This window comes from Nycticebus coucang, chromosome 9 (genome assembly GCF_027406575.1).
Source record: "Nycticebus coucang isolate mNycCou1 chromosome 9, mNycCou1.pri, whole genome shotgun sequence".
Taxonomy (NCBI): Eukaryota; Metazoa; Chordata; class Mammalia; order Primates; family Lorisidae; genus Nycticebus; species Nycticebus coucang.
In genome coordinates, this window is record NC_069788.1 from 110,474,246 (window position 1) to 110,500,521 (window position 26,276).

At 52.8% G+C, this 26,276-nt stretch overlaps 1 protein-coding gene across 3 annotated transcripts; it reads left to right on the forward strand.

The window, feature by feature from the left end:
• Positions 1-11,143: 11,143 nt before the first annotated feature.
• PGF (placental growth factor) lies at positions 11,144-24,959 on the forward strand. 3 transcript variants are annotated; one of them, XM_053603459.1, is made up of 7 exons: positions 11,144-11,565; positions 12,763-12,805; positions 17,012-17,208; positions 18,275-18,351; positions 20,335-20,364; positions 20,469-20,531; positions 24,089-24,959. In XM_053603459.1, exons 1-7 carry the CDS (start codon positions 11,491-11,493, stop codon positions 24,114-24,116), a joined length of 513 nt encoding a protein of 170 aa, XP_053459434.1. In that variant the 5' UTR covers positions 11,144-11,490; the 3' UTR covers positions 24,117-24,959. The 3 variants fall into 3 exon arrangements, with proteins under 3 accessions (XP_053459434.1, XP_053459436.1, XP_053459435.1); XM_053603460.1 differs by having other exon boundaries at positions 11,158-11,565; positions 12,766-12,805; XM_053603461.1 differs by lacking the exon at positions 20,469-20,531.
• Positions 24,960-26,276: the final 1,317 nt, after the last annotated feature.

The window sequence follows — 26,276 nt, forward strand, 5'->3', positions numbered from 1 at the left end:
GGCTTTTCTTCCTTTTACTCCCAGGTTTCCAGCTCCCCAAAGACTAAGAGTATCTCTTAGGCCTCAGAATCTCTGCCAGTACCCAGCGCAGGACCTAGAAGGGGGGAGGTGTCCTTCAAACCATGCTAAGAGGCTGAGGTCAGAGGGCAGTCTCCTAAGGAGCCAGAAGACTGAGTTCTGGTCCTGACACCCCACCCTTACGAGCTGTGTGGCCCCGGGCAAGTCCTTTACCTCTGAGTCTCCATCTCCTCATTCACCTGCCTCACAGTGGCGTTCCCACACAAAGTATGTGAAATCATGCCTGTCTAAAGGGATTATTAATATTAATATTGGTTGTATCACAAATTCAGCATCACTGAAGGACTTTCCAGTGGAGACAATTGGAAATGAAAATGAGACTGGAGGAAAAGGAGGGTGGTGAGATGGGATGAAAGGCAGAAAGGCTGGCCCCTCTTTCACAATCTAATCTGGGTGTGGAACCCCCTGGAAACTGCCCTCTGGGTTGGCCAGGTGAGGTGGCTCACACCTGTGAGTCCAAGGCGGGTAGATTGCTTGAGCTCAGGAGTTTGAGACCAGCCTGAGCCAGAGCAAGACCCATTTCTAAAAATAGCTGGGCATTGTGATGGGCACCTGTAGTCCCAGCTACTCAGGAGGCTAAGGCCAGAGGATCACTTGAGCCCAAGAGTTGGAGGTTGCTGTGAGCTGTGATTCCACAGCACTCTACCGAGGGTGACAATGTGAGACTCTGTCTCAAAAAAAAAAGAAAAGAAAAGAAATTGCCCTCTGTGACCTAAGCAAGGCTCTCCCCTGCCACATGACTGCTCCATGACACTAAGGACAAAAAGCATGATCTAGGGGTAGAAACCCACCTGAAAGGTACAATGAACATCATCTGGGTAATGGGCACATTAATAGTCCTGACTTAAGCATTATAAAAGCCATGCATGTACCAAAACATTTGTTCCCCCTTAACAGTTTGAAATAAAATAAACAAAACAACAAAACAAAAACAAACAAACTAAAAAGCATGGGCTGGAGTCACACGACTAGTGTTCAAGTTCCAGCTTAGCCACTTACTGACCTGAGTTATGTAAACTCTCTGTGCCTCATTATTCTCATTGCTAAAATGGGGCCAGTGCCAACCTCGCGGAGAGTCGAATGAGATCACACATGCTTACATGAGGCCTGACACGTAGGAGGGGAGGGATGTGTCTGTAGAAAGGGTTTCAGGGAACTTGCAGGTTCCTGAAAGGAAGACACAGAAGTGATTCAGGTGCATGATGTCATCTGTAGCACTTGACTGATCATTTTGGGAGAAATGGCCTCCCCAAAGCTCTGCTGACCTGAAAGTTAAAGAGTAGAGCTGCAGATGGCAGCTTCCAGACCCAGCTCCACTTCCATCCCCACTGCACAGCCTCTCACCCCCACCCTCTGTACCCAAAGTAGAAGCCAATCCTGCCCTTCGCAGCTCCATTCTTTAAAATGAGGGGAGCTGGAGGCAGAGGAAGATATTTGGAGAAGCAGCCAAGTGTTCTTTGACTCATAGAAGCGCCCAGGGCCTGAGGGGCCTGCTGGAGGTCCGCTGTCTGTCTGCTGAAGGCTCTGCTAGACTTTGTGTCTCCTCCACCCCTGGGAATCCAACCATAAGAGGAACTAATCTGGCTCCCCTCTGCACCCCTTGCCCCCAACACAGTTTCCGTCCTGTGCTTTCTGGGAGATGAGAGCTGGGAAGGGAGGGATGTGTCTGGGGAGGCCCATCCAGCTCAGCTGGGCTGCAACATCTGTATCTTTAGCAGTGGCCTCCCTGCTCCCATTTCAAACTGGGAAGGGATGGGAGAGCCCCAATTGTTCCCAGGAAATAGTGATATGACTCACTTCCCAGGATGCTGGTAAGCCATGGAAGAAGGCAGCTTTTTTCCTAGGATACTCATAGAAAATGTGGAACTTGTTTTCTCACCTTTGAAATGCAAAAATGTGAAACACCATGTTTTAACAGAAAACTCTAAAATAACAGTGACTTAAACAAGATAGAATTTATTTCTCCTTCACATAAAATAATTCTGGATGTAAGCAGGTAAGAGATGATATGGTAACTCCATAAAGTTTCAGGGATCCAATTTCCTTTCAACTCATCCTCGTGGTCCAAGATGACTACAAGAGCTCCTGCCATCATGTCTGAATTCCAGGCAATGCTTGGCATATAGGGAAGAGGTAAGACATGCACCTTCCTTTAGGAATACTGCCCAGAGGTCACACACAGCCTTTTCACTTATATCCAGACCCTAAGAAGTCCTATGGAGCAGGGATTGGTCAGAACTCAGTCACAAGGCCATAGCCAGCTCCAAAGGCTGAGCAATGAACTTCTTTATCAGGATAACTAACAGTGGATCCCATCTGTCTAATCCCACAGCTGCTGTCCTAATTCAGGTGACTCTTAGCTCTGCAATAATCACAGATCTAGCCTTCTGCTTCTAGGCCAAACCTTCCACTTGTCCTCAGTTGCTTTTCTAAAATACAACCTCTAGCCATATTACTCACTTGTTCAAGAACCTGCCATGGCTCTCTGGAACCCTTGGACTGAACTGTGAACTCTCATCATGGCCTTCAAAGCTCTTCACAATCTGACCCCAGCCTTCCCTTCCAACCTTACCTCCTGGTACAGCCCCTCCTGTACACTGCACAAGATTCCTCAGTGTTCCTCAAATAATCCACCTTGTCAAGCTATGTCCTTGACTACGGTGCTCTTTCTGCCCTTCTGTTCCTGATGAACCTCAATACATCCCGTGAGACTCTGTGCACGCCTTACTTTCTCCAGGTGACACCTTTCTTGACTTCTTTTTTGCTCTCTCACAGATCTCCTCAGAAGTCTCCAGAACACTCTAGCTTTCGAATGCCGCTCAAGAGGACAGGCCACCTGGAACATTCAGAGCCGCTCACCTGCCTGCAAGTGTGAGTCTGCATCAGAGGTGCTGGCAGTTTGGGGATTGATTATTTATTTACTTATTTATTTAGAGAAAGAGTCTCACTATGTCGTCTTGGGTAGAGTGCCACGGTGTCACAGCTCACAGCAACCTCAAACTCTTGGGCTTAAGTGATTCTCTTGCCTCAGGCTCCCAAGTAGCTGGGACTACAAGCACCCACCACAACGCCCAGCTGTTTTTTGATTGTAGTTGTCATTGTTGTTTCAGCAGGCCCGGGCTGGGTTCCAACCTGCCAGCTCCTGTGTATATGGCCGGTGCCCTAACCACTGAGGTACGGGCGCCAAGACAGTTTGGGGATTATTTAAAACATTAGGTCTTTCCCTCTGGACGGGAAGTTCTTAATCACTGTCTTGGTGGCCCCAGCACTGAGCCTAGAGCTGGCTCTGAGAAGGCCGAGTGCACGAAGGACCCAGAGAAAACGCAGTGCCTGCTCTTCTTGTCCTCAGCTCAGGCCAACCCTGCCAGCCACCTCCACTCTCCATCAGGAGCCAAGGCAATCTGCCACGCAGGTCCTCCGGTTCTGCTGATTCACCCAGCCCAGCCCCCCCTCCCAGAAGTACAAATGACAACAGACAAGGAGCTAACGCTCCAAGGGATGACGTAAAATGGAACAGATACAGGCCCTCACAGGGTCCTCACCCAGATCCACGCTGCTCTGATTATGAGATGTTTAATCTATGCTGTCTCCACTGACCTCCCAATCCCTAATAGAGGCAACGTCATTCCTGACAAGGACAGAAGCCCCTTGCCATGCCCCGGGCCCTCGGGATCAGGGTGAACAGTGTCTCCTGACAAGCCAACACTCTAGAACTTCACCCTACTGCCAGCTCTGGGACACCGAGCGACAGCCTTCGGGGCCAGATTGGCTGCCTCCCCAGACTCTGCAGCCTTTGGACACAGTGTGCAGAAGATAGGGGCTGCTTCCTCTCCCTCTGAAGACATGGGGACCCCAAGCCTCTCCCCAGCTGTTCAGGGAAGTCCTTCGATTAAGACCCAGGAAGGCAGGCCTTGCTTTTTTCTCTTTCTAGGGGGTGGTTCCTGCAGAAGACTTTTGTCACACTGAAGACATGGCTAGGGCATTAAAACCTCCTACCCCCGGAAGCCTCAGACCCTGGTTTTAGGGCCCCTCTCCCCTCCCCTTTCACAGAATCTTCCAGCTGGGCTTGGAAGGGATGGGCAGGATTTCTAGGCCAGGGGGTTCTGATGTTTATTTTGATTCCCCACCATTTTCTTTTTCTTTCTGAGACAGAGTCTCATTCTGTTGCCCAGGCTAGAGTGTGATGGCATCAGCCTAGTTCAAGCAGTCTCAAACTCCTGGATTCAAGTGATCCTCCTGCCTCAGCCTCCCAAGTAGCTGGAATTACAGGTGCCTACCATAATGCCCAGCTAATTTTTCTACTTTTAGTAGAGATGTGGTCTTGCTCTTGCGTAGGCTGGTCTTGAACTCCTCAGCTCAGTCAATCCACCCATCCTAGCCTCCCAGAGTGCTAGGATTACAGAAGTAATAGCCATCTCACCCAGTCAGTTCCCACCTTTGTATACACACACACACACACACACACACACACTCCAGCATCTTCCCCACAGCACTTGGCTCTTCGACTGTGGTCCTTCAGATGGTGACCATGATTATCCGTGATTATTTATGAACAATGGCCCTCTGTCTTCTTATATGCCTGTAACGGGGAAGAGGCCCATCTTTTCCTCAAGTCCTCACTCTGTGGAGAAGGGGGGGTCTTTGAGTTGGAAAGCAGAGAAATACTCAGGAGACATTCCCCTTCCATTATGGCTTCCCTGACTGGTGATTATATGGGTCTGCTTGAAGCTTGGTGGAAATATGTTTTCTCCAGGAAGTAATCATAACAGCTGAAGTTATTAAGCACCTATGAGGTACTGTAAGTACGTGGGGCTACATGATCAGCTTCCACTTGCTTTTCTAACCCACACATCCAGACTTGGAGATGGGTTAGGACACTGCAAAGACTTGCCCAAGGTCCCACAGCTAGTAAGAACCAGGGTCTTAATCCCCACCTGACACTTTCTCCTTCCACAGCCTCATCTGGTCCCTATCCATCCCTCTCTCTTCTGCTACTTGCTTGCTTGAGTCACTTCACCTCTCCTAACTTCCATTTTCTTGTGTGAGATGTGGGGACAATGTTACTTCCCTTGAATGTGGCTGAGAGATCTCCATACACTGAATATGCAGAGCCAGGAACCTGGCACATAGTAGGTGCTACACAGGCAGCAACTACCACCTGCCAATGTCTCTCAGGCCTCCTGGTGGTGGAGGGAGGAGAAAGCGCTGGGGGTCGGGGGGGGTGACCTGCTGTCTCCGTCTGAGCAGAACCACCCAGCTGTTGACAGGGACAGCTCCGAGCCATCAGCAGGCTCTCCATTTCTCCCAAAGCTCCGTTCCACATCACAGCCAATTAGTTCCAAATAGCTTCCTCTCCTCACGTATCACTTACACAACGGAGAGAAAGGGGCGATTATTCCTGAGGAGAAAGGTCTCTGCCGGCCTCTCACCAGAGTAGCTGAGAGACGCAATGAGGTTGAGAAGAGCGCTTAGGAGGAGAAGAGGGTGTAGTCACAGGAAATGAAGATGCAGGTGGGAAGGGACCGGCAAGTGTCCCTGCCCAGGGGACAGCAGACAGGCAGAGGACAAAGACTTAGAAAGGGCCCTGAGCTGGAAGAGCTGTGGGTCGTGGCTCACTGATTCCTCGACAGCAGCTTGGTAAGCAGCCCCTCCCTGCTGGGGAGTTGGAGCAGATGCTGCCCAGCCTCTGGATGTCACCAGAGCTTTCAACACTGACATCACTGGGATACCAACAAATGCCCTTCCTCAAAGCCATGGTGGCTGGCTCTCCAGCCCCCAGGTTTTCAGAAATCCCAGGCTGTCAAGGCTGGGGCCAGGAGGGCCTGGAAGGAGACTCAATGTCCGGAAGGCTGTCTGGACATGAGGTGCTCTCTGTGACCCCAGAGCCTCCATATGTCCTTGGTGGCCCTTGACTTTGCTGCCACCACTAAGCTAGGTCCTTCCATAGGGCTGAGCATGCACAGAGTCCCTTTTGTCATTCCTCTTAGCACAGCTGAGACCAGCTGGCATTTTCACAAAGGGCCTTACTAAATACTAAGGGAGAACAAAAGGGAAATAATTACAGAAAACACGAAAAACCCAGCCCTGCCTGCCAAGTTCCCAAAGTACAGGTTTCCATTCCTTTGGTGACAACACGTCGCCCCAGAGGCCTGGGACAAGGCTGTGGGCACTTCGCCTGGTTTGCCTTGTTCCCCCTTGTTCCTTGCGGCGGGGGGCCATCTTGTTCCCCACCCTGGGAGCCACTTGGTCACCCATGGGCTCTTGTCCTGGCTCCCTTCCAACTGGGCCCTACCCTAGGCCTCCCACTGGGTCCTGGCTCTAGCACAAGACTTGAGCCTTGTCCCCCGGGGTCTGGTGAGACTGTGGTGACCAGCCCAGCACATGATTACACAGTAACAGTAGGTGGCTCTCCCACACTCCCCTCTGCACCCCACCAGAGAGGCCCACCCAAGCTGAAAGTTCTAGAGAGTATAGAGTCCAGGAGGGGGTACCTCTGAGTAGCTGAGGGCATTTGGGTAAAGGGACAGGCTTAGGACATTTTCCCTATGGGGAAAAGAGTAGACTCTGAGGGCTGACCCAACTCAACACATGTCAATTAAGCACCAGGCACTGAGCAAGGTGCTGAAGGTACAGGGTGAACAAGAGACACGGTATCTGCCCTCTTAGATCCTACAGTCTTCGAGGCAAGACAGATAAGCAAATAGGCAACTGTGAAACTTAGGGCCAGGTGCCAGGAGGGAGGGGCATTCCAGGTGCTATGGGAACCTGGGTGAAGGGCAGCTTACCCAGTATCGGTGGTGGGGGGAGCCATCAGATCCTGCCTAGACGTGCCTGGAGAGAAGGACTCCAGATTGAGGCTGGGGTGGGTCCACAGGAAATCCCAGCCTGGGAGGCAGGAGGAGCAGGGGGAGGTAGCCAATTGAGCATCTTGTTGCTGGTGACTCTGGCTAGCTGGCGGCTATGACGCAGGCTCAGCCTGTGAGTAAAAAGGCCCTTGGCCTGGAGCTGCCCACTGTTGCTTTCTTTGCCAGCCAGGAAGAAGGAGAGTTTAGCTAGTGTTTGTCAACCTTTTTCATTTCACGGTACACTTGAACCTATAGTTAAACTGTGGAACATTTAAATTATGTTGATAAAAAAAAAAGATTATACTTACTGTGCTTTGAACTTCTTTCAAAAATAATTTAATTAATGATCTTTACAAAATTTCACAGCACACCAGTGTGCCATGTTGAAAATCACTGGTTTAGGGCGGCGCCTGTGGCTCAGTTGGTAAGGCGCCGGCCCCATATGCCCAGGGTGGCGGGTTCAAACCCGGCCCCGGCCAAACTGCAACCAAAAAATAGCCAGGCGTTGTGGCGGGCGCCTGTAGTCCCAGCTACTCGGGAGGCTGAGGCAAGAGAATCGCTTAAGCCCAGGAGTTGGAGGTTGCTGTGAGCTGGGTGAGGCCACGGCACTCTACCGAGGGCCATAAAGTGAGACTCTGTCTCTACAAAAAAAAAAAAAAAAAAAAAGAAAATCACTGGTTTAGCCCTTGGATATTTCATTTCTCAGCCACTTCTGGCTCTACCCAAGTCCAGGGCTGAGGAACAGAGTCAGGAAAGAGTGCTTACCCCAGGCCACTTGAGATACCTCCCTAGAGCCAGATGCTGAATTGCTATTAAGAGAGAAAGAAAGGACAGAGGGAAAGTTCAGACAGTCAAATCAATGAAGAGGTTAGACCCAAATGGGAAAGTGAATGAGGAAGCTGAGAGCCAAGAAGTTGGGATGGGCAGGTGTTTCAGGCTAAGACCATGAAGAATAGCAGATGTAGGAAGACCTGGGCAGCCTTGGGAGCTGAGGGTGGCCTGGCAGCCTGGCCTGCAGCCTGGGATCCAGGGATGCTTGGGGCCCCATGCATTGTTACGGCCCACACAGCATTTCTGCAGCCCTGCCCTTTCAGTGTATCTGCACTTTTCTGACTCCCTGTGAACAGGTCAGCTCTTAGGAGCAGGGCTTCTCCCTCCTGTACATCAACTTTCCGGAGTTTGCCAAGCATCCGCCCTGCTCCAGCAATTGGAAGGTACTTGCAATCTGGTTGGAAGATAGAACTCATGCTTATTGGAAAGAACTATGGAGAAAGATCTAGGCTTAATCCTCCTCACTGCTCCTTTCTTTTTTTTTTTTTTTGTAGAGACAGAGTCTCACTTTATGGCCCTCGGTAGAGTGCCGTGGCCTCACACAGCTCACAGCAACCTCCAACTCCTGGGCTTAAGTGATTCTCTTGCCTCAGCCTCCCGAGCAGCTGGGACTACAGGGGCCCGCCACAACGCCCGGCTATTTTTTTGTTGTAGTTTGGCCGGGGCTGGGTCTGAACCCGCCACCCTCAGCATATGGGGCCGGCGCCTTACCGACTGAGCCACAGGTACCGCCCACTGCTCCTTTCTTAGTAGCTAAATGACTATTGGAAGGTTACTTAAACCCCCTGAGCTTCTATTTTCCCATCTACAAAAATGGGAATGATGAAAGCCTCCTTCACAGGGTTATGGTCAGAATGCAATGAGCCAAGGTATTCAAAGCACCAGGCAGGTTGCTGGGCATATAATATTAGTTCTCTCCCTGAGACAACAGTAAGTAGTTGTGGTGATGAACAGTTGTGTTGAATTGTGGAGCACCTGGAGCTACTCCAAGGTCACTACCCCTTGGAAGTGGAGGACTGATTGCCTGCATTGCGATGGTAAGAATTAGTGCTTGTGTGCACCTGTGCATGAGGCTCTCCATCCTCTTTCTCCTCTGTAAGTGTCAGAAGTGTACTTTTTTTTTTAATTTTCTATGTCTTATGTCCATTCTGTCAAGCTTTGTAGCAGTACTATTTTTATTTCTCCAATATGAATAAAAATTGAGTTAGAAATCACATCCAACAGCTACCATTTCTCGCACCCAAGGAAGTACGCCAGTGCTACGAGACAAGTACTGTTTACTGTTTCCTGTTTTACAGATGAAGAAGCCAGGGGACAGAGAGCAAAAGACAGAAGTGGAGCCACAATGCAGGGAAACAGAGCTCCCTGGGCTGTGTATGACCAATCTGCAGAAATGTTGGCCTCTGCCACCTTGCCTGCCCTAGCTAATTAATCTCAGAACCCAAGAAGCTGGGTTTAGAAGGGTAAGATCCACAGCAAAAGACAAAAGACTGAGGTGCCCTTGTGAGAATCACAGAATTGCCCAAAGTGTGGAATTCAATCAGGAATGAAGCAAGAGAGCTTCAGCATTCCCAGTGAACTGTGTGCCCAGCCTCCCATGAATTAAACCCTCCACATTATATTCCACCTGGAGCAGTGCCTGGAGCATAGGAGGGCTCGAGTAATATGTGTCGAATGAAAGAAGGAATGAGTACAAATACATACACATACACAACAGATGCACCCCTATGGGTAAGAGTTCCAAACATTCAGTTATAGACACATAGAGAGATTCTTAAATACACATACTTGTAGACAATATACACACATGTCATCCTAATCCAAATCCAAAAACATACACACATAAACTTGGCAGGTACACATAGGTAGTGCAGGCAGCATATACCATGCAGATATCTACAAACACACTTCTACATGTACTCACCTTTGTACACACAGCACCACAACTCTCTACCATGACCCTGGGCCCAGGAAGGAGTCCGTCTACCCCAAGAGCCCTAGCAGGTTGGAGCTCGTCAGAACGTTCTTTGCAGCCCCCGCTTAGCTGGCCAGTGACTGGCCGCAGGTTCTTAGACCTCCAGGCTTAGAGCTGGCCAGGCAGGGAGGCAGCTTCTCTGGCAGCCCCTCGTGGGTGGGCAGGCAGGCAGTGGACACAGAGGTCACTGGGGTGAGAGCCAGGGCTGCCCTGGCCTCCCTGTGCCTGGCTGGAATGTGAGCTGTAGGGTCCACCTCCCAGGCCTTCCCCTCCCCCTCAGTCACCCACCAGCCCCCGGCCCAGCCAACTCGTGACTCCCAATCCTGCCAGGTTCTTGCAGCCAGGGAGCTGGGAACAGAGGGCAGTGAGGGTGGCAGTAGTAAAGAATGATCAAGGACCAAGGGAGGGTACACACAAATGCACAGAGACAGGCACAGTCACGCATAGAAGCCCGTCCAGATTTCCACACACAGAGAAAGGCACACATGTGCACAGACAGGCAGGCACACGAACTCAGAACCCCACTGAAATACAAATTCAGACACACTTCCAAAAATACCCAGAGACACAGCAGACACATGCACACATAATCACACAGACTCACCCACACAGAGTCAGGCACTCAGACCACACACAGCACATAGGTAACTTCACAGTCTCACACAAGCGCCCACGCTCGTGCACAGACACGCACAGACCCTCGTGGGGTGCAGCAGGACCTGGTCCACCTAGGGCCAGCAGGAGACGCCTTGGTTAGGCCACTCTCCACCCCCTGTAGAAAGGTGGGCTGGCCCCTCCTGGTGGTCCAGGAAGAAATAGTGCTGGACCCCCCTGCCAGGGGCCCTGAGGTGTTTCGGCCCACAGCTGGCCTGCCCTGCTGTCTGTGTGCCTACCAAGGAGGGTGGTGTATGGGTGGAGAGACAGTTCTGGAAGTGGCCTGGATTCTGTCTCTGCAGTCCCCGGGACACCCAGGGACACAGGCAAGCACATACACACACTTCCAGGGTGCCGATGTACGCTCTGCACGTGCGCCAGGGGCGCTCTCCGAGGCTCGGTTTTTTCATCTATAAAATGGGGTTAAGTGATCCCTTCGCTCCTGAGGAGGATGGGGATGGCATAGGTGGCCGAGAAGGGCCAAATCAAGCTCCGGCTTCCCAGGGATCCGGGGCTGCGGTTCCAACTGCAGAGGCCGCCAAAGTCCCGAGCCTTGGTGGCAGACGCTGGGCTCCACACCTGGATGCCCCGTGCACCCGCGGCTCCGCTGGGGCGTTACGACCTGCGCCAGGAGCGCCCCTCGCCGCCGGCTCGCGGCTCCGGGGAAGCCGGGGTCTGGAACCTCGTCTGCGGTGGGCGGGGCCGGAGGACAGCCCCGCCCCGCCTCGGCCCCTGAAACCCAGTCGCAGACCAGCTTCAGTCCCAGAAGGGAGCTGCTTCTGAGAAGGAAACTGCATCTTCGGCTACTGCCCCACCACGAGAGGACCTGGGGTCTCCAGACGGACCCTCCGAGGACCGGCCAGCCCCACGCCGTCCTGCCCTGCCGCCCGCTGCCGATCGGGCTCCCCAGCCGCAGCTGTACCTGCGGGCTCCTGACTTCCCAGGGCTTCCAGAAGATGCTCGAGCCACTGGCCAGGGCATCAGGGCAGCAGTGAGGGGAATATCCAATCCCCCACTCAGCTCTTCCCCTCCTGTGCCAGGGGCTTCCCCGCAGGACAAGCATGGTGATTTTCCCTCGGAGCCCTCTGTCCCGGGCCATCTGAGAAGATGCCTGCCATGAGGCTGTTCACTTGCTTCCTGCAGGTCCTGGCTGGACTGGCGCTGCCCGCTGTCCCCCCTCAGGTAAGAACTACCCCCACGCACAAGCCTGGCTTCCTGGTCTTCCCATCCCAGTACTGGACTCGGGGGGCTCTGAAATCACAGACCCACTCCACGGAGCAGCGACTCCAAGGATGCCTGCATACTTCCTAGGGGCCAGGCTGGACCTGAAGAGACCTGAAACGGGCTGTCCTCAGGACCTGGGGGCTGTCTTGGCAGGGGCAGGGAAGCCACTGGGAAGAAGAAAGAGGGAAGTTTCTAGTCTGGCCCCTGGAGCCTTAGTGCTTTGCTAAAAGCATCTGTTCACTAATCCCAGGAGGGTCCCTGGCCTTGTGGTCAGGGTCAAGGCTCCATGACCAGCCAGGCACCCCCAGGACTTCTGACCTTGCCTCAGTGCAGGGAAGCCCACTGAAGAGGCTGGCGGTGAGGAGGTTGGGCTCTGACTCCACTGGGGCTCCAGGCTGAGCTGGGGGCTCCTGGGTGGGCTGGGTGTGAGACAAGGGGTCCCACTGTGCCCTCTCTCCTGGTGGGTGGCTGGAGGTCCTGAGTGCAGGGCCTGGGGAAATGAGCAGGGCCCTTTTCCCAGGAGCTGGGTGAGTCTGGCTGGGAGCCAGCTTGGGCAGCAAAATCTGACAAAGCCAGTGAGCTCCTTCCTACTGTGCTGCCCCATTGCCCTGGGAGTGCTCAACCCCAGCCCAGGAGTGGGTGGGCAGGGCAGTCCCCCAGGACCAAGCGGGCCAGCCACCCTCCTGCCTGCTGCAGGGCTGGCCAGAGGTGTAACGTTACCAGCAACACCAGCTCATGGCGCCACCCGCTCCAGCCCCTCAGCTTCCACCAGCTGATCACCTCCCCCTGGGCTCTGGCACCCAGCCAAGGAGGGCTGTGCAGGGCCCAGCAGGGCTGGCCTGGGGGCTGGGTGGAAGGGAGACCCACATGATTGCAAGATTTTTGGGACACAAAAGGCAAAGGGTCTCCAAAAGCTTCCAGCCTCCCACCCTTTTCCAAATGGGAACACTGAGGCCAGAGAGGGATGTTACCTTACCCAGAGTCCAGTGTGGTTTCAGATGCACCTGGAAAGAGGCTGCTCTGTGACAGGGCAGAGTGTGTGCAGAGGGTGGGAAGGATCTCAAAGGGCTCCTACCCTCTTGCTGCCATCACACCTGGCCCCAGAGCCCAGAGGTCCAAGATGCCCCCTTCATCTCTCCACCTTTCTGTCCACAGCAGTGGGCCTTGTCTGCTGGGAACGGCTCATCAGAGGCAGAAGGTAAGCTGGCAAGGCTGGGGGTGTGCATGCTCACCATACTCCTCTCTTCTCTCCTCCCAGGCGTCCACAGAGGATGGGAAGGGATTGGCATGAAGTGTGAGTGCAGGCTGATAAAAGTCAAGGAGTGTCTAGGAGTTAGACATTCTGGCTGATGGAGCTGTTAGAGCCTGAGAGATCCCCCCATTGTGACCCAGAGGCCTAGTGAGGTATATTCTTGGGTCAGGGTCTCATGACACAAAGAGAGCAGGGCTGGGGCCAGTATACTAAGGGTTTGTCTAGCTGGCTCAGAACCCTTTTCCAGCACAATGGAAGGGTCTTGGAGGGCAGGTGGGCAATGAGTGCCGGGGCCAGAAAGGGGGGTCTGAGAGCCAGATGCAGTGGGCAAGCCATTAGGAGGATAAGGGAGAAACGAGGCCCCCCCCCCACTCACCCAGCAGCCCAGCCCCGTGGAGCTGCAGGGATCTGACCAGGCCTTTCCATTGATTACAAACAGAACATGAGTCGCGCCCTCCCCGGCCCCTCCACTCCCGCCCTGTGTTGCATCAAGAGAGAATCTTCAAAGGGCAACCAGGCATTTGCCAAAGAGACATACGTGCAGAAGGCAGGAGGCCCATGCCAGGCTCCCTGCCTTGCTCCTCCCTCCCTGCCTCTTTGAGACATGCAGAGTGGCCACACACCACTACTGAGGGTTCCCACCACATCGTGGGAGAGGGGGCATGTGGGAACATGTGTACACACACACACACACACGTGTGATAGCCGTCTGGGAACACCCTCTGCTGGCCTGCCTGTCTGCCCACCTGCCTGCCTCCTTGGGACCCAGCCTCTCCTGGGCCTGGCCATGCTCTGCACCTGAGGCTCAGGCCCCTTGGCCCCTGAGCAGACAGGGGAGGAAGCTGCCCTGACTTCATTGACCCCTAGCCATGCCCTCAGGACCTGGCACAATATTATGCCCTCTGAGAGTTGGAGAGGGACCCATTCTTCCACCTCCACACAACTACTAAAGATATCTGAACCTCAGTTTCCTCATCTGTAAAATGAGATCATTAGACTACATGAAGTCTAAGGGTTCTTCCTTTTCTAAAATTGAAAAAGGGACCTGTTCTCTGACTTCTCCATGGAAGAGACATGGGTGCATATATCATCCAGGAGTTGGGGTGAGGAGGCCTGGAACTGCAGATTCAATAGGTCAGCTCATCTGTCATCCTAATTGGCAGCCTGTATAGTGTCAGGGGAAGCACAATGCAACTTGGACCCCAGTTCTCAAATTTTGAAAAATGCCATCTACTTCTGCTAGCACCAGACCATGGTTAGCTGCACATGTTGATTTTTACTATTACTGTTCATGGAGATAATGTTGGACATTTCCCACAATTTCACCCTGAGCACGAGGCTATGCACTAGGAAAGATTCACATTCTAGAGATGCAGAGGCTAAGGTCAGAGAAGCCGTAGGGGTCACTTAAAGCCTTAGAAACTCCTCAGTATATCTGGTAGAACAGGAGTGCTCCCAACAGCTCAGTGGTGGAACAGGTATGAGCAGGGTGTCCCTTGTGGCAGGCTGGCCGTATGCCCTGCCATTGATGAATGGAAAGGACACCTGGCGGTCTCAGGTTTGTGGCCCCTCCCCAGTGGCCTCTGCAAAAGCTTGCTCTCAGGATTCCTTCCTTGGATCTAGTCCTGGGCAGCAGCTGGGAAGTAAATAGTCAGGTGGGAGGCTGACCCTCAGGGCTGGCCCCAAAAGCAATTTGTGGGGGACCACCCAGGCCTGGTGAGGTACCTGACTGGACCACAGGTTCCCATTCCTCCCGTCCCACTCCCACCCCCATCCAGAGCAGGTCTGGGGCCAGCAGAAGTGTTCACAGGAGCAGCTGAGTGTGGAGCCTTTTCCTGAGGGGCTCAACCACATCTGGGAGTGGCCACTGCACTCCCTCAGCCCAGCCCCTCATCCGGCCCCTTTTGTTTCTTCCTCACACCCAGACTGGGCCTCCAGGGATGAATTGCTCTCTTTCCTGGTAGCTGCCAGGTAACCAGGCTGTGGCCCATCTCCTTCTCAGCCAGCTCCCACCATGGTTTGGCCATGGAGCCAGAAAAGTGGCAGATTTTAGGATTTCAGGGTCCTGGAGTCTGCACAGTGGGATGTGGGGTGAGGAAAGGAAATCCCTTCTTTGGCTGCCAAGGCCAGCCAGCTCTGCTAAAGTCGGCCATGTCCCTGACAGCCAAGCTGGGTGGGAGTCTGTTTGCAGGATTGTGAGGGCTTGGGGTTCTCTTCTCTGCTGCTGTCCCTCGCTGATGGCTGGTCCCAGGGCAGAAGCCTGAGGCTTCCTTGGTGCTTTGGAAGCTGGCTATTCCTCTGCCATTATTTATGTTTTCCAAGGTGGAGATTAAACGTTTGCAGTCATGTAGTACTCGTGAGGATTTTAGACTAAACACATAGCTCGCGGAGCTGGTGATAGGGAGGTGCTCTCTGACCCTGCATTGCAGAGGCAGACTTCCCCAGGGCTTTAGAGCCATCTGTGAAGAAAGCAGCCTTATTTCCCACTTGGGTCCAGGGGGAGCTTCCAGTGGTCAAGGGAGGCCTCTGGATCCCCTCCCAGCCCCTGGCCCAGCCCTAGTGGCCCTGAGCTCACAGGCAGAATGGAGCAGCAGACGCCAGATAAGCACAGTTTATTGCCCCTATGGCTGCCCCTACCAGCTCCACGTGGACACACTGCCTCTTGGGTATTTTCCATCAGCTTGCAGCCTTTCCCAACGGCCTGCTAGGACTGAAGTTTATTTTTCTTCTGAGATTACCCCGAGGCTTATGTCCTCATAGGCTCAGTGGAATGGACTTGGGCCCCTCTGCCTCCTAGGCAGGGCCATGGAAGGAAGTGAGGAATTGCCTGGAGAGGCCATAACTCCATGGCAGAAGCTATAGGACCTGCCATAACCCCATCCTCCCGCTCTAGCTGAGATGACTGTCAGAGGATGCAGAGCAGGATGACCCTAGCCCAGGGCTGTTTTCCTAGCATTGTCCCAAATCCAGCTAGGCCCGGCAGGGTTCCATGCACTGAATTACAGACAGTCTGTCAGAGCAGAAGAAACCTTAGCAACCATCTATTCCCTAGCCTTCTTCTTCTCCAGCTGAAGAAACTGATATTCCCAGAAAGGTTAAGTGACCTCCCCAAGGTCACACAGCCAGTGCAGAACCAAGACTAGAGGGCAGGACTCGGCTCTGCCCCACTCCCTGTGAGCCTCTGTTTGGAGCTTGGCCCCATGCCCTTCCCTGAAGGGGTAGCATCTTCTGAGGGATTCCAGATCAGCACCTAGAAGATCCCATTCATGACCACCAGGACATTGTGGGATGTCCCTGATAATCCTCAATTGGGAATTATGTAGCCTGTGTTTATGGGTGCCTCTGTCCCTGTCCTCAGAGAGTCTCAATTTAGTTGTAAAGGAGATAAGAGCCACCAGTGACTAAGGTAAGGCAAGCCCTTGGGGCCCAGCTCTGTTGGGGAAGGACATCTGTGCATAGTGGAACAGTTGAAGATGGGAGGCAGGCCTTGAGGGTGGGGATGGGCTTTGTTTGGAGAGAAATGAGAAGACAGGAAAGAACATCAGCCATGTGGACCACCAAGTGCACGAGCCCAAACCTGGGAAATACTGTGCTGCTGCTGGGCTCAGAGGGAGAGCTAGTGGGACAAAATGAAGAGGAGGGCTAGTGCACATGGCTGGTCACCAGGCAGAGGAGCTCCACAGAGTGGAGCGGGAAATGAGGGGGCCGTGGAAGGTGTTTGAGCAGAGGACTAAGAGAAGGCCGACCCTCCCTCTGGGGTTCCTGAACTGACTGTTTTTTGCGAGTTCTCTAACATTGAAGAAGCACTGGTCAGGCCTGAGAAAGATCCAAAGGGCTGGGGAGCTGCCAGGGCAGTCTCCTTGAAGTTCCACAGAACCAAGGAGATAGAGGGGCCTGAGCTGACATAGAGCAGAGGGCCTGGGACCCCGAGATTCCATTTCACGGGCATTTCCATCCAGCAGATAAGCTAAGAGCTCAGCAGGCATCCCAGAGGGACCACACCAGGGGCTCAGGGCAGAGGGAACTCTGTTAGGACTGGGGGTTTCGGAGAGGAGGGGCTGGGCCCTGAGCCTGGAATGAGTGTGGAGCCAGGTCTGGGGCTTCAAGAGCAGGTCGCTGCTGGCCTAACCCAGCCTTCTTGCCTCCTGGTAGTGGTGCCCTTCCAGGAAGTGTGGGGGCGCAGCTACTGCCGGGCGCTAGAGAGGCTGGTGGACATTGTGACTGAGTACCCTGGCGAGGTGGAGCACATGTTCAGCCCATCCTGCGTCTCCCTGTTGCGCTGCACCGGCTGCTGTGGTGATGAGAACCTGCACTGTGTGCCGGTGGAGACGGTCAATGTCACCATGCAGGTAGGAGGCTCTTGTCCTCATGTTCCCCGCTGCCCCCAGGCTACACCCACTCAGAGGGCCACAGAGCCTATCCACAAGCAAGGATCCAGAGGAGAAGGAAGCAGGCCAAGGAACCAGACTCCAGCACAGGGTCCCTCCTTCTTGAGCCCCATCATGGCTCTGACCCTACACCCCTCTGCCCCATCATTTTTCTCAGCCTCTCACTGAGTCCACCCCTAAACTCAGGAGAACTAGGAAAGGTTGGAAAAGAAATCTGCTCATTTTAAAGGAGTCCTGGCCAGGCACAGTGACCTACCACTTTGAGAGGCTGAGGCAGGAGGCGGAAGGATTGCTTGAGTTTAGGAGTTCAAGACCAGCCTGAGCAAGAGTGAGACCCTATTGCTACAAAAAATTTTAAAAATGAGCCCAGTGTGGTGGTACATGCCTTTAGTTCCAGTTACTCAGGAGGTTGAAACAGGATTGCTTAAGTGCAGGAGTCTGAAGTTGCTGTGAGCTATGATGATACCACTGTACTCTAGCCTGGGTGACAGAGCAAGATCCTGTCTAAAAAAAACTTCCAGGAGTATTTGGTGCCTTCTCAAGCAAGCTCTAATCTTTGCTCACACGTGCACTTATGTGCACAGACACACACACACACAGTGGTTTGTTGAGCACTTTCTGAGAAACGCCAAGCCCTGTCTAGGCTTGCCACAAATGTTACCTCACTCAACCTTTTGAGGCAGGTTTTGCTCCCATTTCACAGATGAGGAGCTTGAGGTATCATTTCACTTGCTCAGCAGGTGGAAGAGTGGAGATTTGAACACAGGTCTCTCTGACTCCAGAACGTAGGCCTCCTTCCTGCGCCATTGCTATTTTGGTGGTACTCCCTGGTAGAGAGGGACAGGGTCCTCTCTCAGGTCCACGTGCTGATGAGAGAGCTGCTTGCTCCACACCCAAAACAGAATGAGGTCCTGTATTCCAAAGGCTGGTAGGAAACAGAGAGTCTGGTTCTCCACACGAGCAAAGAGGGTGTTAGAAATTCACAGGCCGCCCCCCAATCTAGGCATCAACCTTTTTCTTCCCTCAGCTCCTGAAGATCCGCTCTGGGGACAGGCCCTCCTATGTGGAGCTGACATTCTCTCAGCATGTGCACTGCGAGTGCCGGTAGGTCCTTGGGGCAGGTAGCAGGGACAGGCATCGTGCACTTGGTAGCCTCAGCAAAGATGGGTCCCAAGGTGGGGTTGAAGGCTGTCCAGCCCGAGGGAGACAGGCACCAGGGGAGCTGACATTGGTTTTGTCCCCCCTCCAGCCAGCTTTGCCTGGTCAGCTTGTCCTAGCAGCTGGAGTACAGCTATTGAGATGCCACAGGGGGAAAGAAGTCCTGGGTTGCTCGCAGACTTGCAGGGGCTCAGTGCACGTTATACTCCTTCTCCAAGATAGGAGGCAGCTGCCACCGACAGGGGCTCTTGGAAGAGGGGTCCGGAGGCAAAGACTTTGCAAGTCTAGATTTAGACCTGGGTCAGGCTGCGAGCCATGGGAGGGGAAGACTGGGCTGAGAAGCAGGACAAGCCCTGGTAGGAGGAAAGAGGCAGAAAAGGGGAAGCCCCACCTCTTCCCCCAACCCACAGAACCTCTGACCAAGTCTTGCTTGGTCACTTGGGGCACTTGGAACATTTGTTACCAGGAAGGCCTGGCACTGCCAGTCAGCCTTGGGAAAGAAAACCAGGCCAAGATGCTGCTCCTGGTACCACTGGGCCATGGATGGAAGTCTGGAGTCCCAGCAGAGGGTGGGCAGAGGGAAGGACTGCTACTTAGTGTGCACCTACTCTGCCTAGCCCCTCAGCACGTCCTGAATGTGTTTTCCCATTTATTCACACGCATTTATTGAGCACCTACTGTATACCAGGCACTGTCCTAGACACTTGGGATACAGTGGGGTCCCTACCCTCATAACCACTTAGGGGGTAGGTTCTATTGTCACCCCATTTTATAGCTGAGGACAGCAAGGTGCGGTAGAGTTTTGGGATTTGCCACAGCTGGTAGGTGTGGGAGGCTGTGCTCTCTGGCTTGTCCAAATCCTGTCTGCCCCTTCTAGGCTACTGATCACCTCACCTCACCTCACACCTTTATAGCCCCTAGGCTTGGCCCTGCCTAGTGTGCAGGGCTACGGCCGCCCCCTCAGGACCTGACCCCTAGCTCCGGGACCTGACCCCTGGCTCCAGGCCCTCTTCACTGTGTTGGTGCCAGGGAGCCTCAGCCTACTCCTTGCAGCCAGAACTTAGCCACATAACAGTAGCTTGGTAATGAGCCCTGTGGACACACTGCTGGACAGGCACCCAAAGTCATCTTCTGCATCACTTGTGCCCTGACAGCCACTCTTTTGAGGCAGGAAGATGAGGAGACAGCTTCCAAGGGTATCTCTGACTTGCTCAGTATAGAGAGGAATGATCAGACAGCCAGGAGAGGCCCTGGTACCCAGTCAGGAAGCCAGCCTAGGGCCACAGTCCCTGGTCCCAAAGCTGTCACCAGGCCGCCCCCTGCCCCCACCCACTGTTCCCAGGAAGACTGATGCCCTGCCCCTTTCCATCAGACCAGGCAACAGGGACACTTTTCTTTTCACTTCTGGGCCAACAGCCACAGCCCTGGAGGCAGAGCTAGACCCGCTGGTGACTGTGGGGCTCGTCCTCTCCTCCTGTGCCCTCCTCTCCCACTGTTCCTGCGTGGGGTGGGGATTGTGCTCTGACAGGCAGCCAGTCTGTGGCCTTGCCGTCATTTACTGTCCTTGAGGAAACTCCCAGAATGTACCCTGGAAGGGAGGGAAGTGGACAGAGAAAGCGAAACAGCAGAAAGCAGACTGAAAAGACCCCACATTTGATGCCAAGAGGCTAAGAAGTGAAGAATGGCGTGGTGAGGGGCCCCAGAAGGGAATCTGTCCTTCTCTTGGTGTGTCACTGGAGCCCAGAGCGGGATCCCTGCCCAGAGGCATTGGCCACCCACTCTCAGCAGCTCCATGCTGCCCCCTGATGGCCACAGAGTCCGCTGCAGGACGCAGGCCTGATGACTGAGGGGAGGTGTGGGGGTGGCAGGGAGCCCCCACCCGCTGCTTGCCTGACTCTCCTGTGTCCCCCTCTCTCTCTGTTTGCCCAGACCTCTGCGGGAGAAGATGAAGCCTGAAAGGTAAGTGGCCTGGCTGGGGCTCGGGGCTGTCCTCGGACCTGCCAGCCCCTGTCCTAGCATGGGGGCCCCCAGCCACCTTGTCCTGACGCTTTGGCTTATTGCAGGAGGAGACCCAAGGGCAGGGGGAAGAGGAAGAGAGAGAAGCAGAGACCCACAGACTGCCACCTGTGAGTGCGCGGGATCCCAGGGATGGCAAGGAGGCTGGGCCCAGGGGAGCCCTGCCCCGGGAGGAGCAAGGCCAGGCTCATGGCAGTCTTGGGGGCTAGAACAGGGAGGTGTCCCTCCCTGAGACTCTAGGCTCAGGAAGCACAGGGGACTTTGGTCTTATCCTGGCTTAGGCATAAGTCTCTGTGTGGCCTTGAACAAATCATTTCACCTTTCTGGGCCTAGTTTTTCCTCTATGTAGAGTGAAGGGGTAAGAGATCCGGCAAGCATTTGGTCAATCTACAAACATTTACCGAGCACTCACTGTGTGGCAGGTACCTCAGTGAACAACAAGATTCCCGCACTTCTTGTGCCTGCATTCTAGGATGAAAAATCTAACCATTGAGAAGTTATCTAGAGCTACTCCCTAGTAGCCCTGAGGAAGGTGCACCCTCCTTCCCTCATAACCAGTCTAGTATTTCTTTTTTTTAATTTTGTTTTTCTTTCTTTTTTTTTTTGAGATGGAGTCTATGTTGCCCTTGGTAGAGTAATGTGGCATTGCAGCTCGCAGCAACCTCAAACTCTTGGGCTTAAGCGATTCTCTTGCCTCAGCCTGCCAAGTAGCTGGGACTACAGGTGCCTGCCACAACACCGGGCTATTTTTTCTGGTCTAGCTGGCCTGGGTCAAATTAGAACCTACCACCCTCAGTGTATGTGGCTGGCGCCGTAACCACTGTGTTAGGGTTAGTCCAGTATTTGTTAGGGTCCTCTTGCTTCCCCTTCCTTTCCTGAGATTACCTGCCCATCTTGGCTTCATAGCTGAGGGCAGCAGGCTAGAGCCCCGGCCTGAGGGTAGCTGGGAGAGAAGGACTAGAGAAAGGAAAACCAAATCTGTGCGAGTGAATAGCAGGAACAAACGTCTGCCATGTGCAGTAATCAGCCACACTGTGGTTGTCCTCGAGGATCTAAATCTCCTCCACCCCCAAGACTGCAGGAAGTCATTTCAGGCTATGAGGGTGGACCTGCCCCAAGTTCTGACCCTGTGAACCCCACTCCATGAAGACGGAAGATATTCTGGGTCTGTCCCCCTGAGACTTAAGCCCCTTCTTTCTGCCCTGGGCCCATGCAGTGATTCGGGGAAGGAGCTGGCAGTGAAGTGAAGTCAGGGGCTATAGCCCCAGCTGGGAAACCCCAGATAGAAAATGTCCCACCAGGCCATTTCCCAGGGCAGCAATCTTCAAACATATTTGGGAACCTCCTGAAGGAATTTCAAAAGCCTATGTGCTCCCTTGCACATTTTGACATTGGACTTTATCATCGTAATTATAAATAATTGCAAAGGATATATTTTCTGGCACACTACAAATATTAATATTTTAATACAAAGCTATAACTCACTCTTCAGATGTTCTCTGCGGAATATGCCATCATTATTTAACACTTACCATCATCCACTTTTCCAAAAACGAACAAGTAAAAAAAAGAAAAAGAAACAAATAAGGCAAGGCTCATGGCAGTCTTGTGGACCAGAACAGGGAGATGCCCCTCCGTGAGACCTTTGATAGCTACATATTTACATTGTTTCTTTTTTTCTGGAAATTGTATTTCCATTTCACTTCTCCCACAGAATTTCAACCTAATGTAATACTATTCTTTTTTTCTTTTTTTTGCAGTTTTTGGCCAGGGCTGGGTTTGAACCCTACCCCTCTGAGCCACAGGCGCCGCCCTGTAATACTATTCTTAATGTTCAAAAGTCTTTTATTTATCACCTTGTCATAGTTATCTGCCACAACTGTGAGTTTGAATTATTTTAAATTTCCTGTGAGCATAAAATTTGGTTTTCTCCTGGAATACATTATCAAAATAATTATTTGTACCAGTTTGTCAAAACAGCACAAATATGTCATATTTTAATAAATGTTAAACATAAAAAGGTACAATGAATCTTCTTGGGAATGCATCTCACTGAGATGAATGTGGTTACCTCTTTTCAATTAGTTAATGAATCCATTAATGAATGTTATTTCCTGCCAGACTGAGGCAGGATTCAGCATTAATTACATTCCTATTTATTATTTTTTATAGATGAAAAGGTTGAGAAACCATGCTCACGCAAACAAGTAAATGGGACGGGTGTCACTCAATTGCTTGAACCCCTTCCAAGTTATTTGCCAAAAATCTCAAGGTGATCTGCTAACAAAAATTACTTCTGATGAAACACTGGCTGACAATTCACTTAAATTGTTCTTCAGTTTTGTTGAAAGACTTGGAAACCACATGACTTGCAAAAGGCTTGTTTACCCAGTCATTAGCCAAATTTCCTTTCTTAACACCTGCACCAATACCTCAAATTGTTCTTTTGTTCCCTGTCCCAAAAATACTTTTACCTTGCAGCAAAGCATTTTAACAGGATTACAAATGGATCCCTTCCTTTCTAAAGGAAGAAGGGCAATTGCGGATGGGGAAGCAGATCTGAGGTGCTTTCTCATAAAATCAATATTAAGTTCCGGGCATGGGGACTCAGGCCTGTAATCCTCGCACTCTGGGAGAACGAGGCAGGTGGATTGCTTGAACTCATGAGTTTGAGACCAGCCTGAGCAAAACCAAGATGCCCATCTCTACAAAAAATAGAAAAAATGAGGCAAGAGGATCACTTGAGCCCAAGTTGGAGGTTGCTGTGAGCTATGATGCCATAGCACTCTATCCAGTGCGACAGCTTAAGACCCTGTCTCAAAAACAAACAGACAAACAAACAAAAAGAAAACAAAACAAAAAACAGTATTAAGGCAGAGTATACATGGAGGCTGAAAATTGATTCTTTAAAACCATCATCAAAGGGCAGGCATGGTGGCTCATGCCTGTAATCCCAGCACTCTGGGAGGCTGAGGCAGGTGGATTGCCTGAGCTCAGGAGTTCAAGACCACCCTGAGCAAAAGGGACACCCCATTTCTAAAAATAGCCAGGCATTGCGGTGGGCACCTGTAGTCCCAACTACTAGGGAGGCTGAGGCAAGAAGATTGCTTGAGCCCAAGAGTTTGAGGTTGCTGTGAGCTATGACGCTATGGCACTCTACCAAGGGCAACAAAGTGAGACTCAAAAAAAAAAAAAAGTAAAAAATAAAATGAAATAAAATAAAGCCATTATCAATACTCCTGTTTGAAGGCTGCTGTCTCAGAGTTACCAGAGGCATTGTTGCACGAAGCCAGACTAAATTCAACTGTTACTCTGTCAGTGACTAGCTGTGTAATCTTGGGCAAGTTTCTTAACCTCTCTGGGCCTCAGTTTCCTCACCTGCGAAAGGATAATAATGGTGCCTTCGTCATGGGAGGCTGTTAAGGGTAAACCAGGCAGGGCTTAGTGCAGGGCTGGGCACCTGGGTCAGTGCTTGGGGAAGCATAACACCTAGCTTCTCACTGACCTTGGTGCAAGCAGGGATCAAGAGTGCTGCATTCTTCCCCCACCCCACCCCCGTGCTCCCTATCCAAGCTTCCCCTCTGGGTCTGCCCCCCCCATAGGAGGGGACCCCACCTTCCACATTGTGCTGATACCTCCCCCCCAATCTGTGTTTTGTCTCTGGCAGGTGCGGAGATGCTGTTCCCCGGAGGTAACCAGCCCCTCGGAGGAAAGAGACCCCACCCGGCTCGTGTATTTATTACCGTCACACTCTCAGTTACCTCCCTGCTGGTACCTGCCCTCTATTTATTAGTCAACTTTGTATCCCTGCTGAATGACTCGCTCCCTCCAAGATCAGGAGCAGGGAGGGACAGGACCCTCAGGAATTCAGTGCCTTAACGTGAGAGAAAGGAAGACGCCAGCCACAGACCTGTGGGAGCTTCAGCTTGGGAAGAAGCGAGACATGTGGCCTTGTGAGGGGCAAGCCAGGCCCTGGGAGTCTCAGGGGACTAAGGAAAAGAAGAGAGGGGATCCCAACCCCTGTTCCTAGGCTCTGTACCAACAGCCCTTGCTTTGGGAGCTCCTGGCCAAGGTAGTGGTGTGAGAAGCCTGCCGTCGCCATCATGGCCCCGGCCGGGTGGGAAGGCCGGCAGCAGGCAGAGAGGCTCCAGCCACTTCCTCCTCTTCCTGGCAGCAGCCCTTCACCCAGACATCTGAACATTCAGCTCTGGAGAACAGTGGTTGCCTGGGGGTGATTTCCAGTCCTTGTCCCCTATGGCCTCTCTTCACATTTTGCCACCTGCTTGTGCCGGGACCTTGTTCTTCCAGCCGAGACACTACCATCCCGCCCCCTCTCAGGGACGTGTGTGTGCAGAGTGGGCACCCCTGGGGCAAGGAGCTGCCAGGCCAGGGTGGATGAGGTCACAGGGAGGAGCCTGTGTCTCAGTGGAAGGCTGAGGCAAGGGGAGCAGGTTCCCTGAGGCCCTGGCGCCCCCGCAAGCTGCCTCTGAGGGGCTGTCTGACTGCCAAGCCAGATCCTCTTGAATAAAGTATTCTAGTCTGGAAACAGCTTATGGGGGAGTATGTCTGCCGGAGCAGCCAGGAGTGGCAGGAAATGGAAGCAGGATGCATAAAAGGCCCGTGGGGGGTGGGGGGGGAGGCTTCTCTGAGCTTCAGTTTCCCCATCTTACAAAACCTGTTCAGTCCACTGGTTTGTGATGGAGTGATGATAACCAAAACTTGTTCAGGTTGTGACAGAGCACGTCACAGGTCACTCAAACACTTCACTTTCCTCCTCCTCCCTTTTTTTTTTTTTTTTTGAGACAGAGTCTCACTTTGTCACCCTTGGTAGAGTGCTGTGGCGTCACAGCTCACAGCAACCTCAAACTCTTGGGCTTAAGCGATTCTCTTGCCTCAGCCTCCCAAGTAGCTATTTTTTTTGTTGCAATTGCCATTATTGTTTAGCTGGCTGGGGCTGGGTCTGAACCCGCCAGCCTCGGCGTATGTGGCCAATGCTGGAACCACTGTGCTACAGGCGCCAAGCCTTCTTTTTGACAGCTGAGGAAACTGGGGCCCAAGAAGGCAAAATGACTGATGGAGAGTCGAAAGAGCGAGATAGAACCCTGGGCTTTATCTCTAACTCATCAAGTGACCCTGGGGTTCCCTCTGCCGTAGTTTTTCATCTCTAACTTGAGAGGTTGACATGTTCTAATAGGGCCCCAGGTTCTAGTCTCAGGGGTGCTGGATGGTCTTTGGAGACAGTTCCTATAGGCTACTTCAAGGCTGCCCTGGGGGTAGCTCAGGTCTGCTCCTGTAGCACCTGGAGTCCACCCCTCCCCAGTGAGACACTCCCAAGAAATAGTCATGGTCCCAAAGTTGGGGCAGGGCCTGTTCCCAGTCATCTCTGAACACAATCAGTTTCCAGAGCACAGTCCCCTTCTCCTCCCCCAGGGTGCCTCACACTGTCCTTTGCCTGGCCCTCTGGACCCCAGGTGACCTCGGGTCCTCAGGAGGGACATCCTAACTGAGCCTCAGGGCACTGAGTGGCTGTATGACTGGCCTGCTTGCGCTGCCGTGGACCTGCAGCTGCTGCCCAATTCCTCCACCTTTCCTCTCCCAAAAATCCTTTTGGATTTTTTCTCCAAGCCTCTTATTAGCAGACTCCCATCTGCTTTGGACAGGCAAGGTGTAGGGGTGTCTGTTACATCCTATGTGTCAGGAAAGGGGAGTTCTCCTTTCTCTCCTTGGCCCCACTTCCTCATTTGAGGCAACCCAGGAGAAACCTGCAGGGACCCAGGGGCAGGGCTGGGAGGGAAGCCGAGGTTGGTCCAGTGAGTGGGGTGACCCTGTGGAGACAGCTTCCCTGCACAGTCTGT

What these genes read in the sequence shown, in the direction of transcription:
- PGF (XM_053603459.1), top strand. Translation starts at nt 11,491, where the DNA reads ATGCCTGCCATGAGGCTGTTCACTTGCTTCCTGCAGGTCCTGGCTGGA. An exon ending in CGGTCAATGTCACCATGCAG is followed by an intron (nt 17,209 to 18,274) that starts GTAGGAGGCTCT and finishes TTCTTCCCTCAG; the next exon opens with CTCCTGAAGATCCGCTCTGG. An exon ending in AGACCCACAGACTGCCACCT is followed by an intron (nt 20,532 to 24,088) that starts GTGAGTGCGCGG and finishes TGTCTCTGGCAG; the next exon opens with GTGCGGAGATGCTGTTCCCC.